Consider the following 20,661-nt stretch of genomic DNA (forward strand, 5'->3'; position numbering starts at 1 on the left):
AGAACATCACACGAAAAGACAAACTTCTCAGATCATCATTTCTTTATTTTATTCTGTGGGAAAAAATGAAGCAAACAGACTTTTAAAAAAAGCAAGAGAATAGTGCTCAGACTTATTTGACAAATAATTATCCTTGCAAAAACAACTACATTATAACGATTTTTCAATTCTTATTTACAACACTGATAAACCCAAAACTGTCTTCTGGGAAACAAAACAATTTGCATATCAGTAACTCCAAAACTCTTCGTGCTATAGCCGTAAATGTGAAACCATGTATGGGTCTATACCACGTATAGAGGTCGGCGGCTACGGAAGAAAAGAGGGTCTATACCACATATAGAGGTCGGCGCTGAGGGGTTAAATGTAGTACGGAGTAAGAACTTGAAGAGTTCAGTTGCATTTTATGAGGCACTGTATAATTATAGAGATTAGCACTGCGTATCAATAGATCAACTTTTGGAAGCACAGTGCCTATCTACTCTTCAAGAACATGCTCCGTACTTCAAGTACATATTTGAACTGGTAGTCATTGGAAATCATATTACTCTTGCCATATTCTCTAAGTGTTAAATATCAATCCTTAAAGAGACTATAGGACAGAACTCTATAAGAAGATTAAGAAGATGTTTTTTCACAGTGTTAAATTATTTAGGAAGACTAAGAAAAGTTCGTAAATTTTTCAAGTGAAGGAATACTTGTTTGAAACGAAATAAACTTTTTCTGTTTTTACCAAAGGATAATGATTTAAATACTAAAATACTGTACTTGATTATGTAGTAGTATTTCTTCTCTATTTATTCAAACCTGCAATTAGTTTTCCCATATAGATATACTGTATGTAAAAGTAAGATGTTTCTGGAGACTTTTGTGTTGATTGTGGTAATGTATGGAATAGCAACATGAGACAATAACTGGCACAGAAAAAAGGAAAAAAATTTCTGAAATGTGGTGTTACAAAAGAGTGCTGAAAGTGAGAGGATAAATCAGATCACAAATGAAGAGATGCTGAATCAAGTTGAAGGGAAAATAATTCAGTGAGAATTGACCAGATTGTTTGAAAATATCTTGAGATGCTCAGAACTTAAGTTGGATTTGGAGACAAGTATAGAGGTAGGGATGGTATGAGGAGGCCAAAACATGAGTATTATGAACAGAATAAATGTGATGTATGATGCAGTAGTTGAAATGAAAAGGTTAGCACAGGATAGGGTGGCATGGTGCGCTTCATCAAACTAATCTACTGACTAAAGGCCCAAACAATGCTTTCCCTCCCATTACAATTTGTTTCTAGTTACCCTTCTTAAACTTCCCATTTTTTATTTACCTCTGGCATATTGGCAGGAGGTCCTTTATCAAGGGTACTGAAGGCTGTTTCTGGATTCAGAGTAAGGCCGATCAAAACTGGTCCATTTGGACCGAGAGGAGGAGCTTCATCACAAGGCCAACATTGTGACTCTTGAGTTTGAATACCCAATAACCGGACACGCTGACCAAGACCCTGTCTCAACACATCCAGCATCAGTGTTAAAGCCGGCTTCAGAACATGGCCAGGGTAGTCCAGTTTCAGATGAGGGCTACCATGCTGCTTCACAACCTTCCCCAGGCGAGCCATATCTGGAAAACTACAGATAAAACTGAGAATATAACAAAGTACACATGGAGACAGAGGAAGAAAGCAGGGTGGAGAGGGGTCAAAAAGGTAAACGTGCTTCAATAGTGTATTTCTATTTCTACAAAATCCAAACTGAATTATGGTGATAATGTATAATATTAAGCTGTCTCTTAAAACAACAATAGTTCCACAATTGTTATAGCCAACATGTGATGATCAGGAAATGAAACAAAATGCCACAAGTACACTTTACTTTCAAGCAATCTAAGGTCATCTTGAAATGGTATTTTTAAACGGAGAATGGAACATTGATTCTCTATATTTGGATGGAGCATGGAAAACAAAACATACAATACAGGAAAATGAAAAATCCAGGAATGAATTAAAACCATTAACAATTTGGCTAACATCATAATAATGAAATATGTATAATTTTACAAAAACTCTTTAATAAATTATGAGTCAAAAATCTTGATATTTTATATTCAGTTTTGCCAGAAAAACTTTAATCACTTTCTCATGAAAACTTATTTCAGGTCATAAACTTTGATCAAGCAAGCTCATCGAAAAATGTGCAGCTACTGAAAATAACACCAAGGTCAGCAACAGTCAGTCACAAGTAGTTTTTAGTTCTCTAGTAAAATAAAGCACATCCAATACAAAAGCACCCGACATGATGGCAAAACCCTTGCTTTTTATCTTCCTTTATTATTTGGTCACCAGTATAAGTAGCAAGTTTCTGGAAGTCCCCATAAATTACCATTAAGCCTATTAAGCCATTTTTAAATATTATGTTGTACACAAGAATATAGTTTTGAATGCAAGAACTAATTCTCAAAAGTTCATGATATATTATATTCTACTCTGTTAGTAATCACTAGGGCCCGGATTTTTAGGTTCTTAAAAACAACGTTTTAGTTTTTTAATAGCTCAAAATAGTTTTTTTTAGTTTTCTATCCTCCTGAAATAGTTTTAATGATCATTTCAATCATTACTAAAGTTATACTATTCATTCAAACTTTTTTTTTGTAGTCGCTTAAGTGCGGCCAGTATCCAGTAATCGGGAGATAGTGGGTTCGAACCCCACTGTCGGCAGCCCTGAAGATAGTTTGCGTGCTATCCCATTTTCACACCAGGCAAATGCTGGGGCTGTACCTTAATTAAGGCCACGGCCGCTTCCTTCCCAGTCCTAGCCTTTTCCTGTCCCATCGTCGACATAAGACCTATCTGTGTCATTGCGACGTAAAGCAAATGATTACTTGCCTTCAGGCATTGCTACTTCTGAGATGCGCAAGCTTCTTAAACTGCCTTCAATAATAACTTGATTTATAGGGAAAATTAATTTTAGTGTGTCGCATAATAGTGTGTATAGAGCTAAACAGTCGTAGCTGGCGGTAGTCGACCATACACAATGAGAGATGCACTGAAGCTTGCAAGTTAGGCGGGCTTGTACCTGCTAGATACAAGTCAGTGAACGCCAGGGGGTTGTCTCTTGATTTGTGCTGTACCCTAGTGGAATAGTATCGTATCACGTTGTTTCGCTCTCACTAGTTATACTTGCAAACCACTTCCAGTTCCAAACCATGAAGTCATTTCAAAAAGTCGTGCATAATGTTTATTTTTTAAAAAATCATTCAATTTCATTAATATTTGGTACTTCTATTTCAAAATAACGTAATACTGTCTTGAATAGCCCATTTAGTTTTTTTTAAGGTTTTAACGTCTTATTTAGTTATTTTTAGGTTTTATAAGATTCGAGTAATTTACTCCAATGGTAATGAAATGGATAAGTAAGTTAAAATACTACAGTTAGCTAGCAAGGAATAAAATAGTTTAAAACCTAAAAATCCGGGCCCTAGTAATCACAAGCCATGAATTGGGGAAAAAATCATCAAAACTCAAGAAATTTTGTTTAATTATGTTTAATTGCGAAGGACATCGAGACACTAACTGCACAAGCCAGTACAGGTAGTAAATAATATAAACTTTTTTGAATTTTAGGCTATGCATATAAAATTATCGCAGTTTTTATAAGGACATTTGGGCCAATATGGTAATATCCCAAGGCCTTCCATGACTTCATATATGTAAGGTGCAGCATCAGTTCAGGTCACAAGAACACAATTATGTATAGTGCCTGACAATGACAGAAGATTGAGTAGTCACTGAAACTACAGCAACTGTGAACAGTTCACCATAGGAAAGACATTAAAATGGAGAAAAAAAGGAGAGAAACTACATTTTATAATGACTTTGTCTCACTTACTCAGAAGTGAGCCATGATCAACCACAGCAGTAACAATATCTCAAGTCATAAGACATGAGAAAGCATCCAAGCATATTGCAAACCCTCAAGACTTTAGTAAGGTATCTGATCATATTAAAAAATAAGACTCATGTTAGATGTTAGATTCCTGTCTGAATGCCCAATGTCTAGTGTCCCGAGAGAAGTGCAAACCTGCTCGGCAATCGTAAAAATTTTGTTAAAAATAAAAATCTAACCTTGAACATAATGTAGTTTTTTTTTTAAAGTATGAACATTTGAAGAAATTTGTTCTGCAGAGCTGTCAGGATGCACTTGTCTCCTTCCAACTGTTGCAGCCAATTTCCTTTATGACTTCCATATTTTCCAAAAACAATACAGGTGAACAAGATGCAAAGATCGTCCCTTAAAGTTTGCCACCGGCCGCTTCTCCTGTACTTGCTCTAATTAGCACAATGACGGAACATTAATGTGAAGATCCACAGGTATGACGTAGCCATCCTTTCCTGCGATACTGTTCCTTGAAAAGTGCTTCATCAAGGATTTAGCACTGATGAGATAAACTTCTGGGAGGCTGATGTGGGAACAATAGCGAGACCTCTCCGGTTGTCATCCTGCAAAATCCTCGCAAGGAAAATAATAAATTCTTTATTGGCACATGGAATGTACAAACATTGCTCAAAATGGAAAGATTAGAGGAACTAAACAATTCAGTGGTGAAGAACAGATTAGATGTTCTTGGTGTATGTCAGACAAGATGGGCCGATAATGATGACTTCAGATCCAAAGACTTTTGAATAATTCATAGTGGCAACAATAGAACTGGAAGTAGTGGAGTGGCAATCATATTGAGAGGTAAATGGGTCCACAATGTTAAGAAAACTTATCATATTAATGACAGGATCCTTAAAAGCCAGATCAGTAGACTTGGTCTTAATACGAGTGTATTTCCCGACTACCAACGGTAAGGATGACAATGTAGAAGAGATGTATGAAAACATCGAAGAACTATTTGAAATTGTGGACAAAATCACCAATGTTATTTTGATGGGTGATTGTAATGCTTCTATAGGTTCAAATGTAAATGATCAATACAGTGGTAAATTTTGTCTGGGAGAAACAAATTCAGGAGGCAGAAGACAGAATTTTGTGAGCAGTATGAGATGGTTATATCTAACACATGTTTTAGGGTTCCCAGAAGATATTATACTCGGAAGGCCCCTGGAGATACAAGAAGACACCAGACTGACTATATAGTGATTAAACAGAGATACAGAAATCTAGTGAATTCCAGTCATAGTTACCCAGATGCTGAAATCGACTGTGATCACTAGGGAGCGGATTTTTATGTGCTAAAAATGTGAAAAATATTTATTTTTTATGTTCTGAAAAACTTTAAAATGTGTGATAAAAAATTGAAATTATTTTCCTTTAAATATCACATAACTACTCGCGCTCAAGAAGTAAATAAGTATAATGTTTTGTATTAGAATATGGTGCTACCAAACGTGCTCCTTAAGGCAAAAATGGTGTCTGTGTATGGAAACGTGCTGTATGGTATATTAATATTTGATATGCCAAAGTAGATATTATGAATGGTTATTTTTTTTAAAGGTAATGTTTTGTTTAAATATGGCAAAAGCAACCTATCATCTTTGAAAAAATAGTACCAGTTCGTACTCACCCATCAGACGCTGGAATATTAGTTGCTAAAAGTAGTCTCAGAATTGCAGTGAACAACAAAAGTCATCTCCAAATTGTCCATCACAAATGCATGCCGATTATCTCTAAAGAACGCCTTATACTGCGAAAACGATCGCTCCACATCACATTAAGTCAGACGAGCATAGTTAAAGAGAGGAATGTCACCAACAATAACGCCATCAATTTCACCAACAAGAGCACCCTCTAATACATTAGAAATTTGGCACATTGTTTGAAATCCTCTGTTTTTCCTTAACAAATTTTTATATTTGACCTTTAACAGTCCCTGTACCTGCGAAGCCGGGAGTGAATCTAATTTATTTTCAACAGCACGCACTTCCTTCACTGTTTCGGACAACAGGTTAGTGGATTTTTCAAGTATGTCTATAGTTTTACACAAGAAGCTTAGATTGGCAGATATAAACGCCAAATCATTTTTCAAAGAGCTGTCTTTTAGTATCTCTTGAAGAATCTCAATTGACGACGCGTCGTTTTTATCTAGCACGTTCACAACGGATGCAAAACTTTCGAAATTGTCTGCGTAGTATACCACAGCGCTAAGCCAGGTACCCCACCGCGTAACAATAGGCAGAGGAGGAAGCGCAAGATCCGAGTTTTTCTCTTTAAAGGGATCGATTCTTGAGGGTGCTTTTACGAAGACTTTTTTGCCATTATACACTAATTTATCCACTTGAGGATACTGAGCCCGCACAGTTTCACATAACCTGTGTAGAACATGAACAACGCAAGTTACGTGTATCATTTTCGGAAAGCTCACAGAAAGGCCTTCGGCTGCCTTTTTCATGTAAGCTGCACTGTCAGTAAGGAAAAGCAATACATGGTCGTATTTTATACTTTTTTGGCCAAAGTAAGTGCATGGCTTCATTGAATAACCTAGCTACAGTGACATGGTTTGCAGCAAGAATTTTTTTACACGCTAGCAAATAAGAATGTTCGCAAGCAGTTTTGTCATTCTTCAACACACCATCTACAACATTTCCTACTTTTCTGCCACTTGAATCAGTGGTTTCGTCAATGCTCACCCACAGTTTTTCGCTATCACATACTGCCCGAATTCTCTGTAAAGTTTCTTTGTAACATTTTGGGAGATAGTTTTCCCTTAATGTGGATTCGTCTGGAGGCTCAAAATTAGTGTACTTTGTTAGGAAATTTCTCAGTCCCAGATTTTACCAAGAGGAGTGTCGGCGCAAACAAATGCTCTGCACACATCTAAATAATACCGGGAAGATTTAGATGGGCCTGCATTTGAAGTAGCTGGTTCAGCTATTAGTAATTGTCGCGAATGCACACACGAAGCAGCCGCAGTATGCTTATTTCCAGACAAATGCTGGGTTACTTGAGAACGTTGATCTGCACGTACTGTTTTACCACACGGTTGGCAAAATAATACTTTTCCATCGGTAGTGAAAATGCTTTTAAATTCCACTACATATTGTTGAAGACGCGACCTTGTACTCGACTTCTCTTTTGGCATTATTTTGCAGGTTACGACACACGCATTTACGGTGAATCACTGTTTCAATAAAAAGAATAGCAGCGGACACTGAAGGAAATATTTCTTATAAATCCATACAAAATCACACGACCACGGGAATGATATATGGACCCGAACAGCTAACCTTACTCTTAGGAGTGATGAAATTCCACTACCTAATGGCGGGGCAATATTCTTCCGAGTCTCCCATGTCGTAACGGAATTACGTCACCTCGTCTCTCCGTGATTGCCTTTCACTGATATTCTATAAACAAAACCCGAGAGGGCTGACTCATAAAGAGTTGGAATGACATCATGCAAGGAAACATCTTGTGCAGCAAATCAAATCGCTGTCTAAATGTAATGACGTAGCCAGTGACCAGCAAGTTTTAGAACTTATGGAGGGAAGTCCATAAATATCCGAAACATTCAGATACATTATGTTAAATACACTGTTAAAAACAAAACCGTAATCGTAAAATGAAAATATAAGCATTATTTTATAACACAGAAGCATTTTAAATTTTATTGATCAACAAATATTGCCGATTTATGTGCTTATTATAGATTTTCTTAAAATATGTATTTACATTTTAAAAATGTGAAAATATGTGTTTTTATGTGAAATAAGATTCAGTTTTTACACTTGGGGATGCACAATAGGAATAATGAACTTTGTAACTTGCGTTAAAAATTACGCAAAAAAATATGTAATTACATAAAAATCCGCTCTCTAGTGATCACACTCCTGTTGCAACTAAATGTGATGTCAGATTCAAGAAGTTCCATACACTCAGACAGGAGTGGTGCCTAAATAAACTTAGATTCTAGTGTGTTGCAAACATTCACCAAACTTCACCGAAGTGAAGAAAGGTAATTTGGAATGGGATGATATAAAAAGTGGCCACAGAAAGCTGCCACAAAAATCCTCGGTATAGCAAGAAAATCTCGAGCTCACTGAAGGAACAGATGAAGAAAAATACAATTTGAATACAAAGAATTAAAAACTTGATTACAATGAAATGCTGACTAACCAAGGACAAGTGGATGAAAGAAGTGAAAAAATTGAAAATGATTTGAAGAAGGGGTATTCTGATAAAGCCTTTTTTAAGATAAAATCTCTGGGCTAAAAGAAAAGAACTAGAAGCAATAATTATGGTAAAATATAAAGATGAAAAACTACTCTTTCAAATCGAGAATGTAAGTAACTAATGGAAAGAATACCTTGAAGACTTAATATGATGGAAAAGATATTGTCAATATTGAAGAATCATTGGAGGATGTGAAATCAGTTCAAGAAGTCACTACAGCAGAGTTCGACGCAGCAGTCTCTCAACTAAAACAGAACAAAGCCACTGGTGTAGATATACCATTCCAGCAGAACTTGTCGCAGTGGATAGGTGGAAGCCTTTGGGAATAACACCCTCCCATATTGTTCAGTAGCATGATGGGTAGGAAAATTTCAGTAAGGATATGTGGTAACCGGTGACCAGCAACACTTGGGATGACCTGTCAGTGTGCAGACTGACATGGCATGTGCCTTCATTGAGCAGCTCCTGGAGGAAGACTAACTATGGATGCTACTGGAGTAAGAAAGGGCAAGTGTCATTAAGAAACACACCATCCAGAGGATATTGCAGACAGAGCTGCAACTGCGCAAAATCGCATCGCGGTGGGTACCGCATGCACAGACGGAAGTTCAACAGTGGATGCGATATGTACATGCTCTGACTACCTAACACGCTGTCAACAGGACGGCGACCACTTCCTGTCACGAATAATTGCCAGGGCATACAAATCAGAACTCAAACGTCAGTCCGCAGAGTACCAACATGCCAGATCACTAAGGCGGCAGACGTTCCATTAGAATCCTTCCCCTATCAAATTGATGGAGATCAGCACGTATAACTTTGGCGATTACATTGTGTGCCACATTGTTCCACATGGCAGAACAGTGAGCGCAGAGTACTACAGGGACTTCCTGGTGCGACACGTATGACGTGGCATTCAGGAGAAACGTCCGGATGTTGTGGACAGTGCAATGATATTGCACAACACAAAACCACATAAAGAAGAGTATGTATGGCAGCTACGGCAGCGTTGGGATGGGAAGAATTGGAGTACCCGCCATACTCTCCTGACCTTTCGCCCTACAAATTTTACCTCATACGAAAGGTAAAGGAACCTCTACGCGGGAGGCGGTTTGCAACACAAGAGGACATTACCAATGCTGTGCAACAACAGATGACCCAATTCACACATGATGCGGCAAATAGTGACATAGATGGTAATTCAGTGCCTCCGACATCATTGGCATTGTGTAGTGAACGTTCCAGGAAACCACTTTGAGGGTCTTTAGACCCAATTTTGTCATGTCAGCTGGATATGTGCTGTGCTGTAATATAGACAGCGTGTTTGGCTGTAATTATTTTGCATCATGAAACCAGTACTGTCCTCTACATTACCATAATATGTCAGGCACAAAATTTAAGTGTTCCTTAAAGTTCACACATACAGTTCCCACCTCATCCTTTCATCTGTGTATTTCACATTTTCCAGCTGAGCTGGTATCTGCAAGGAACAAAATGGTTGCAATGACTTTTGCCCCAACCATTGTATAACATTAAATTGAGTGAGAATGACAGAGAGCATTTATTTCTTTAATTCGTCATTGAGCTTGAATATCTTGAATTATCATTTACTTGGGTAAAGGAACCTCCATTTGTCGTATTCACAAAGACGCACGCACAAAATGCTGTCAATTGTGTACACTGTTTTATTTACAAATTATATACACATTATACACAAACATTAAAGAGCTACCATCTTGAACTCAATCGACTGCCATATTAGCATGTCAACCAACTACGGAACACTTGGTACCAACACAACGTAACCACTTCAATGGTAAAACCACAAAAAAGGTTCACATACTTAACTCAACCAACGTCTCTCAATAACAACTCAACTCAACAACCCAAGAAATTCATTTTATATACTTTGCCTGGCCAGGCTTCAATAAAAGTATGACACAACATGCTTTCTCGTATCTTCTCGAGTCTACAATAACCTATATACAAATGAACAGAACATTCTGTAGAACTTTAGTGATAATGGTGCGTTGTTCTAGACACTTACCCTGTGTTGCACAACATTACATCGGATTTATACATCATATCTACAGGTAATAATACATTATATACTATTAATTATGTGTTCTTACATTAAATAAAGTTGTATTAATAAACATACAGCAGAAGTATCGTGACATAACCTCACATGTTCTGTTACACAAGACAGATCATGCAACACACAAATAATCAATGATACAGCCATGATTTATACCACATAAAGTCCATACTGCCAACCTGTCGTACATAACTATGATGATGATGATCATGATTTCAATATATAACTAGTCAAGTTGGCAGCAGTGATGAGCCATTAAAAAAGAGAATAGGGCAGCAATATTTGCATTTTGCTAGTTGCTTTACGTCACACCGACAAAGATAGGTCTTATGGCGACGATGGGACAAGGAAGGGCTAGGAGTGGGAAGGAAGCAGCCGTGGCCTTAATTAAGGTACAGCCCCAGCATTTGCCTGGTGTGAAAATGGGAAACCACGGAAAACCATTTTCAGGGCTGCCGACAGTGGGGTTCGAACCTACTATCTCCCGAATACTGGATACTGGCTGCACTTAAGCGACTGCAGCTACCGAGTTCGGTATTTGCATTTTGGTGTATGTGCGGAGTACTATACATGAAGCAACTGAAATGATAGGTGTTAGGTTCTCAGTATGCAGAAAACTAATTTTGGGTAATAAATTGATAAACTACCGGCAAGAAAACATATGGTTAACACAGTATTATACATGAAAAAGAATTAACTCAATTAAAATAGAATTACATGTTTCGTTCATGAAATAACATCATCAGATTCTATCAAATTGCATTCAAATATTTAGAACAGTATAAACATTTATGTTTATTTCTGTTTTCAAGTTCATAAGTATTTAAAATGAACTGAGCTGGCAGCTGGAATCTGCCAAAGACAGAGCAATGATTTTTTATCACCTCGCATTCTTATCTTAATGAAGTCTCGTTTCCTCTCCATTCCAGCACAGAATGTGAGGTGATGAAAAACCGTTGCTCTGTCTTTGGCAGATTTCAGCTGCCAGTTCAGTTCGCTGACCTGCTACACCACGCCCCCCTGCCCTGGTTAGGTCAATGACATGCTGTACTTTTTACTTTTGGGCGTTTTATTTTTAGGTTTAATACTGTTACCATATTTTTCTTGCAGGTAGTTTATAAATTTATTACGCAAAATTAGTTTTGGCACACTGAAGAATCTAACAGTTATAAAATAACTGAGTCCAAACTGGAAAGAAAAGGTTTCAAAATAACAAAGTGGTAGGGGCAAGAGATGACCGAGAAAATGAAGCACCATGATGCCAAGGCGAAAGGACTAAGGAGAGAACTGTAAATATAAAAGTAAAATTCTACCAAAACCCTGGTTCAAACCATAAACCAGCAAATTTCAATCGCACAGCTTGTTCCAGAGAATCCCTTGCTAATATACAAACAGATCAATAAACAAAACACAACAAATGTATAATCTCAGCTACCACATGAGGACATTATGATTCGATGCTATTTAGGCTGCCTACATGTCAATTTTGATGTTCCAATTTACTCTACCTGATGAGACAGAAATCAGAAGCCTATAGGGTGAACTACTGGTGAGTTCTTAATTTTGTCCGGTAAATACAAAATTTACTCCCAGAGGTTTTTTTTTTTACATGCCAACATCACACGACAGGGAGTGTGAATGGACTTTCTCTATTCTTTGAAAATCCAAATACCTCCGCCAGCTACTAACCCACAATCTTGTGATTGCAGGTCCAACATTCTACCCATAGACAAACATACTCTTTCGGTACAACTGTATGATTCACAGATGTATATCGTAAGTGTAAGGCAAGGAGAATGAATAATCTGCACTTTACCTGGGTAAAGTGACATTACCCAACAACCTCAAATGATGCACGGAATTTATTTAAATTAAATTTCTTTCCAGGCTCTACCCAGACATTGTGCGAATTACCCGTGTGTGCTTGGGCATTGCCAATTTATTTCCTTCTTAGGATTTTGTGAGTGCGATGTATTTAAAAGCAGCTGTGAAGATTAACTTGTGAAACCTAGTTCAATATCTCAATTACATATTTTTCTTGTTTCTGGCTATTTGGTAGCTTACTTTATATATCTCAACATCCCATATTTTTGTTTCATTATTTTACTTTAACTATCTCATAATCTCAATCTGCATCAGACTATTTATGTGTAGAGTAAAAAAACAGGGGTAATTTATATAAGTGCATTTGTACAAAAGTTTTAAAGGTCTAGTTGTCATAAAATTCAAAGTTAATTTTACATATATTATCATATTCTAAAAGTCACATTAACCTCTTAATTGTTATTTCTCTTGCTTTTGGCTGAATGTAAGCTATTTTATTTGCCTTACCATCTCACAGTTTTGTTTCATGATTTACTTTCATTCTTTTGTAACCTGCACCTGGTAAGACCCCAACTAGAGTATGGTTCCAGTGTATGGGACCCTCACCAGGATTACCTGATTCAAGAACTGGAAAAAATCCAAAGAAAAGCAGCTCGATTTGTTCTGGGTGATTTCCGACAAAAGAGTAGCGTTACAAAAATGTTGCAATGTTTGGGTTGGGAAGAATTGAGAGAAAGAAGAAGAGCTGCTCGACTAAGTGGTATGTTCCGAGCTGTCAGCGGAGAGATGGCATGGAATGACATTAGTAGACGAATAGGTTTGAATGGCGTTTATAAAAGTAGGAAAGATCACGATATGAAGATAAAGTTGGAATTCAAGAGGACAAACTGGGGCAAATATTCATTTATAGGAAGGGGAGTTAGGGATTGGAATAACTTACCAAGGGAGATGTTCAATAAATTTCCAATTTCTTTGAAATCATTTAGGAAAAGGCTAGGAAAGCAACAGATAGGGAATCTGCCACCTGGGCGACTGCCCTAAATGCAGATCAGTATTGGTTGATTGATTGACCTGCATCAGAATTTATACACTTAAAATAAAAAGGCAGAGATGCCGATCTTCTAAGGTGGTTGTCTGAAGTGGCATGGTCTGATGCAGATAAGGGAAGATTTTGTTTAATTAAAGATTATGTGAAATAACACTGTCTATATAAAACTTTTATCACTTTTTGTGGTAAAAAAGAGACAAGAATTACTTGCAGTACCCTTCAATGTGTCCATACTTACCATGCTTTTTTAGATTTCACATAGCATGCACAGAAATTGCATTCTCCATGCTAAACTGAAAAATCACACTTGCATGTTTCATAAACAGCATGCTTTTGGGAAATTTCCAAGGATCTTAGGCATGAAAACTCTTCCATATACCGCTTTTGGTAGTACTGATTAGCTCCAGATTGTCTTTGTTGATGGTCACTGAGCTCTTCATTGTTTTTAAGACATCTCCTTATTTCATGTTGTTCTGTACTTCATCAAAAGAACTGCTTGCACTACACAACATAAATTTGCAACAAAAGCAGGCAATGCATTGCTTAATCGCAGGTACTAGAAAAGAAACTGAACACATATGCTGGGAATATGCATTCATTAAAGAATGTTACGCACACTGTTACAGGTTGTAGACAAATGTCACTATCTCTCAAACTATTATCCTAACAGAGAGAATCCAACATATGAAACTTCTTTTCATGTTCGTGGGAGAAATGGAGAAATTATGAAATTCACAGTAATAGCTTCAGCCTCCATATTGCCACAGTATGTGAGAAAAGTGTAGGAACTATGGAATATCTATAGTAGTTGACATCTCATAAAAGATATTCGCGTAAAGTGCTACCAGAAACGGTTCTTCCAAAGACAGCTGGACATTTCACACATTACCCGGACAGAGCAGTTTCTCAGTATAATCTCTACCTGTGCACTGTGATTACGAATAGACTTGGCAAGGTTTTAAAACATCACAATATCAATAGTGTCTTTACAACTATGATGAAAATATCCCAGCTAAGGATCCTTGGAACCCTCTCTCCAGCGCAAGTGTGTACCGTTCCAACTTGTAAAGCTGAGAAAATTTTGAACTTCTTTGAAATCACTTAATAAAAGACTAGGTAAACAACCGATAAGGAATCCGCCACCTAGGCAGCAACACTAAATACACACCAGTGGTGACCGATTGATACCTTTACCCAGAGGGTCTGGGCAGTGCTAGGATTACCCACATAAACACCCCAATCTAACCAATTTCCATGCTTTGCCTGGTAACACACAACAAACTGCTACTGCGGTTGTAAATTCTCAGAATCAAATGATATACAGTGAGTGGCACAAAAAACGCAACACCCAATAAATGATGTGTAATTATTGTGTAATTATCTATTTAATCAAAGTGAAGCACTTCAACCAATTTTTTAAGATGGGATATGATATTGGCATTGCTTTGCGAGCAAACAATGATGTGTTGATTGTTTATTGCACAAGCTTCAATTTTTGTTTCCCGTGCAGCCAGCAAAACACATCGCTGGATGTGAGCCAATAATGTTTTCCTGCTCTTGTAGTGCTTATTGTTGTACCTTTAATTGCTCCCCTTTTATTCGCACATGTTTGTAGGATCTTTCTGTGATTGCCTTAACCAGCTTTCTGGAGAAAACATGCAGTTAAGCCCTTAACAAGCTGCAAAAGCTGTTGCTTCGCTAGAAGATGGTCGCAGCATGCATAACGTTGCAGAAGTGTTGGGAACTACACCTTCCACAATTTCCAGAACCGTACAAAGGTACACAGAAACTGGAGGCTTTGCTAGAAGACCAGGATCAGACCCGAGAAGAGCAACATCGGAGAGAGATGACCACTTCTTACAACTTCAAGTTCTCCGCAAACGTCACACCACCACCGCTGAAGCACAAAATCAACTCCACCAAGTTCGAGGGGTTAACGTTAGTGAGACAACCGTTCAAAGAAGACTGGAAGAAGCCAATCTTAAGTCCAAAAGGTCTGCTACAGGTCTGGAACTCACCAGAGAGCATCACACAGCTCGACTACGTTTTGCAGGGGAACATCTTGGCTGGATAGTACAACAATGGGATCAAATGTTGTTCACCAATGAGCCCAATTTGGCCTCCGATCTCTTGACGGAAGAGAGAGAGTCTGGAGAAGGCCAGGGAAAAGCTATTCCCCTTGCACATGCTCATTCAGCACGCCTTTTCAGGGTGGTTCTGTGATGGTGTGGGCAGGAATCAATACAGCTGCAAGGACGGATTTGGTCTTCGTGGGGAATGGGAACCTTACTGCACATCAGTATGTGGAGGAAATCCTCCTGGAGCATGTTGTGCCTTTTGCTTCGCTTACTGGCGATGATTTTACACTAATGCATGACAATGCACGCCCACATGTTGCAAGAACTGTGCAAGCGTTCTTGGATGAAACAGGGATATATGCCATGGCTTGGCCTGCTCAAAGCCCAGATTTGAATCCTATTGAGCACATTTGGGACCAGCTGGGGAGAAGAGCCCGTCAGCACTATACAGAGACCCTACAGGACCTACGGAATGCCCTCCTGGAAGAATGGGAAATGATTCCTCAACAGGACATTACCGCATTAATCAGGAGCATGCCTGAAAGGTTGAATGACATCATTGGTGCAAGAAGTGTCAATGCACACTTTTGAAGATGCAAACAGAGGTCTCCGAGATTGTCTCTGAGGTCTGTCAAGTGAAAGTGTGAAGTGTATAACATTAAAATAGAAGTGCATTACTTTTATGAGCTTACTCAATATTTTCTTGAAATGTGCATCTTTGGCTTAATTTGTTCAAATTGTTTATAATTGTCTTTTGTTTCCATTGTTAGACACTTAGATGGTACCGTACCACAATATTCTATCATAAGATAGTGGATTAGTGCCATAAAAGCGTCATAAATTTAAAATAAATTATAATTTTGAAAGAAATTGAAGTGTTGCATTTTTTGTGCCGCTCAGTGTGTAAACTCTACATCAGAGGGTCTATATATAAACAATACATACATACAGAAGAAGTAGTACAATATTTTACTCAATAAAACACACTAAAAGAAGAAGTATCATACCATATTAAGTGATCATACTGCCTCTGAAATTTCACAGGTGACATAAATAGGGCCTGAAAACTGTTTATGTTCGTGTTGTCCAAAAATTTCATTGCAAGTTCACTCTCATGTCTCACCTGGAAAAGAAGAAAACTACAATGCAAACAAATATCTTAAAAGTATCTTTTAATTTTATAAAAGGAAGAATTAATGTACACTAGAAGTCTGCTAGAACGAGTACGGCATATAGCGAGAAACCAGTTATAATGACAGTTTTGTCTGTCCCTACAAAATTCCTATATTAAACTGTGTATTATCCTTCGGTTACAGTGACAGCCCTACCACTGATGCATCCGTTATTACGAGCGACTAAGCACACATGATTTTTTTCCATTACCAGCATTTATGCACCCAGTGATTATATTGCATGCAATCGATCATCTTCGGTGTCGTTTCCTCGCTATGTCCACTAGTGAGCTCTCTTGTCGACATTCGAAGGTGATGTCGGAGTCGATTAGTAATAGCCTACGCGTCAACTGCTGTTCTGTGAAGAAGATTAGAAATGAAAGAAGAGAAGATGTTTTCGTAACAAATACTTAAATAACATGCTCAATAGACATTACACTTAAGAAATAAAGGCTAAATAAACAATCACTTAATTTTAATACTCTACACCGAAATTAAGTAAGAATGTGATACACCTCAAGACATGACAGAGCACATCACCAATTTCAGAGGCTAGTTTATACTTTCTCGTGTCTGGTTAATTTCGGAGAAGCAATTCCCTTGTAAATTCATAGCGAGAATGTTATCATTTCTCTACTGATGCTTGGAATATGTTTTCATGATACATATAGTACGGTTAAGTAGGTCAGGTGACGCTGTTTGAATAAGAAAACTGTAACATTTGCCACAAAATGTGATCGGTCATCTTCGGTGCGGTATCGTTTTCTCGCTACGTACACTTGCGAGTTCTCTCCTCGATATTCAAAGGTGATGTCAGAGTCAATTAGTAATGCTCGTCGACTGCTGTTCTCTAAAAAAAATCCAAAATGATTGAGGATAACACATTCTCGTAATAAATGGCTAAATAACATGGCTGGCAGCAGTTGTTAACTTGTTAGAAATAAAGGCTGAATTAACCAATGCTTAATTTTTAATGTTATATACTGAAATTAACTAAGAATGGGATACACCTCAATATATGGCAGAGTACATCACTGATTTGGAGGATAGCTTATATTTTCTCGCGTCTATTTACATTTTGGAAAGGCTGTTCCCATGTAAATTTGTAGTGAAGAGGTTATCATTTCTCTACTTGCGCTTCAAATATGTTTTCATGATACATATACGGTTAGGTTAGGTGACACTGTTTGAAGAAGAAAACTGGAACGTTTGCCACACAGGCCTCTGGAGTGAAGTACTGTTATAATTTCTTCAGAATGAAATTAAACACACACTTTCACGTAGTATCGGATTTCAAAAAATAACAAACAAGCTAGCCTTAGTGTGGATATCATTCGTGAAAACACAAGTTTTGAACAAACTGATTGCCGTTTCATACAGATTTTACGTGTATAGGGTTTTCCCCGACTTTTACAAAAATTCAGATATTACGACAATCCATTATAGCGAGGGTTTGTTGGGGTTATTTTTCAGTTATGAATTCTCGCTTTAACGGACTTCTACTGTAATTAGTTTAACATTGTATGCAATGAATTTCATGATGGTCCTTATTGAAAAGCAATAAATAACAAGTAGAAAAACAACTGCTCAAATGGTTCCACCTATTCAACACATTTATTATGTAAGAGTTACATTAATTCATGTAAATGCTTTTTTCTACTTGTATTAGTTTAATATACACTAACATCAAAATGTTTAAACTCACCTTAAGAAAGCTCTAGTTCTTGTCATTTAATTCGGCAGCAGATTAGTGATATTTCAAATGACATATTTTAAATCAAAATACATCGCACATCGCTTAAACTGATACGCTATAAAGATTCCACAATAGCTCATGGGTGATGAATGCAGTGACCGAGCGGGCCAGGTTATTACCTGTAGAACTCCTGATGATTCATTGTTTCTCACTACTTCTTGCAAAGCTCTGATGTATATTTCGAGTTGTTCTCCTGCTGCACAACAATTCCAAATGGTGATGCATTGCTCGATAGAATGTGATGGTACTGGTCCTTCCTCAAGATACCTATCACTTCTGCCACCCAGTAATTCCAAATGGTGATGCATTGCTCGATAGAATGTGATGGTACTAGTCCTTGCTCAAGATACGTATCACTCTCACCCAGTCTCCTATATTATTACCAGCAAAACATTAAACCATAATGCTACCATCCCCATGCTTCACAGTTGTGTAAGGCAGTCCTTTAAGATTCATTTTCCTGGACGATGGCAGACATACTGGCAACAATTTTACCCAAACTCCTCAAACTTTAAATCATCAGTACATAGCAAGGCCATACAGGGTTCCACCCCCACCCCCACCAATGAAATAAAATGGAACTTGACAAATTTAAACAGTACATATGGGTTTTTTAATTCACGCCATTAAAATCAATACTATTAGGAAATCAAGCACTTGGAAAATTAAACAATTGAATTTAACCTACAAAAACTCTGCTGTCTCTAAATATTTCTCTATGGAAAGTAGTTAACATTTTTACCGAAAAAGTAATTATTTAAAAAAAATGGTGAGAAATATGGACTGTTAAGTGTTCATTGCTTTTAAGACTTATATCCTGCCATCATGACATATAGTCCAGAGAGTTGAATCATACATAAAAGAGAAACAAGTCAACTGCAAGCTTGTGAAATGAAGTTCCTTAGATCAGCTGTACTGAAAACAGGGAAGAACAGAATTAGGAATGACCACATATGAAGAGACCTGCAGGTCAGCCTGACCATGGAAAAAAGGCTGAGTATTGCAAAGTTGAAGTGGCTAGGACACGTTAAATGGATGCAGGTGACTTCAACTCCAAGGAAGTATTTTGAGAAGATTATTCCAGGACAAAGACCAATTGGATGCCCTAGAAAAAAGGTGGGACCAGACAGGAGAAGGTCTAGAGAAGAGAGGAGAAACATGGGATCACTAGAGAGAGGAGAAGCATACCAAGGCCGTAATAAATGGAGGCACATCATTCTAAAACATCCTGCCTGGATCGCTAAAAGGAATTCATGATTATGTTGATAATGATGATTTATTATTACTATTATTATTGAGGTTCTCTTTGTGAGCTTTATTTTTGTGCTTCTGAGTCAGGGTTTAGCCTCATGATACAGTAATCAGCTGACTCTGGCAAGTGTTTTACAAATGCAGCTACCCAACGCAATATTCAAAATGACGAAATAATTAGTTTTAGTGACTACCTTGACTTATCTATATATATATATAAAATAAGAGTTTTGTCTGTACATTGCTCAGAATTTGAAAAGAATGGTATTTCTGTATCGATCATGTCCACAGTAACAAGAAAATGCAGTTTTTACTTTTCCGTAATTTCTGTCTGTCTGTCTGTCTGTCTGTCTGTCTGTCTGTCTGTCTGTCTGTCTGTCTGTCTGTCTGTATGTACACGCATCACGAGAAAACGGCTGAAGAGAATTTAATAAAAATCAGTATGTAGAGTCGGGGGGTGAGCCGCTATAATCTAGGCTATAAATTATTTTATTCACGCTGAGTGAAATGGTAGTTTAGGGGAAGGCCTAAAATTCAATTCTCAGATATTTATATTATTAGTGGTCATATTGATAAATACTACATAACTAAAGTTATATAGAATTAAATTTCTGATCATTTACGTCTTATGCATTTTTACTGTACCGGCTATGATAACACAGATAACCATGAATTTGGATGTTTGTTGCTAAGTCCATGTCAATGCCGAGCGCCGACAAAATGGGTAAACAGAATTTAATGAAAATCGGTATATAGAGTCGGGGAATAAGAAACTACAGTTTAAGCTAAAAACAATGTTATTCACCCTCGGTGAAATGGTAGTTTAGGGGAAGGCACCTAAAATTTAATTTTTAAATACCTACTGTATGTTCTTGGTCCTATGGAAAAGTACTACATAACAAAAGTTATAGAGAATATTCCATGGCTAAATGGTTAGCGTGCTGGCCTTTGGTCACAGGAGTCCCGGGTTCGATTCCCGGCAGGGTTGGGAATTTTAACCATCATTGGTTAATTTCACTGGCACTGGGGCTGGGTGTATGTGTCGTCTTCATCATCATTTCATCCTCATCAGGACGCGCAGGTCACCTACGGGTGTCAAATCGAAAGACCTGCACCTGGCGAGCCGAACATGTCCTCGGACACTCCCGGCACTAAAAGCCATACGCCATTTCTTTTATAGAGAATATAATTTCTGATCATTTATGTTTTATTCAGTTTTACTGTACCGACTATGATAAGAGTGGAATGTCAGAACCGGAAAACAAT

At 37.6% G+C, this 20,661-nt stretch overlaps 1 protein-coding gene across 2 annotated transcripts in view; it reads right to left on the bottom strand.

The window, feature by feature from the left end:
• Mat89Ba (nucleolar protein 6 Mat89Ba) overlaps positions 1-20,661 on the bottom strand; it is a 332,508-nt gene that overhangs the window by 141,871 nt on the left and 169,976 nt on the right. For both annotated transcript variants that reach the window (XM_067137975.2, XM_067137976.2), the window contains 2 exons: positions 16,224-16,339; positions 1,328-1,625 (listed from right to left, as the gene is read on the bottom strand). In XM_067137975.2, coding sequence (XP_066994076.2) covers positions 1,328-1,625; positions 16,224-16,339 — 414 coding nt within the window. The remainder of the gene's footprint in view (positions 1-1,327; positions 1,626-16,223; positions 16,340-20,661) is intronic.

This window comes from Anabrus simplex, chromosome 1, assembly GCF_040414725.1.
Source record: "Anabrus simplex isolate iqAnaSimp1 chromosome 1, ASM4041472v1, whole genome shotgun sequence".
Classification (NCBI taxonomy): domain Eukaryota; kingdom Metazoa; phylum Arthropoda; class Insecta; order Orthoptera; family Tettigoniidae; genus Anabrus; species Anabrus simplex.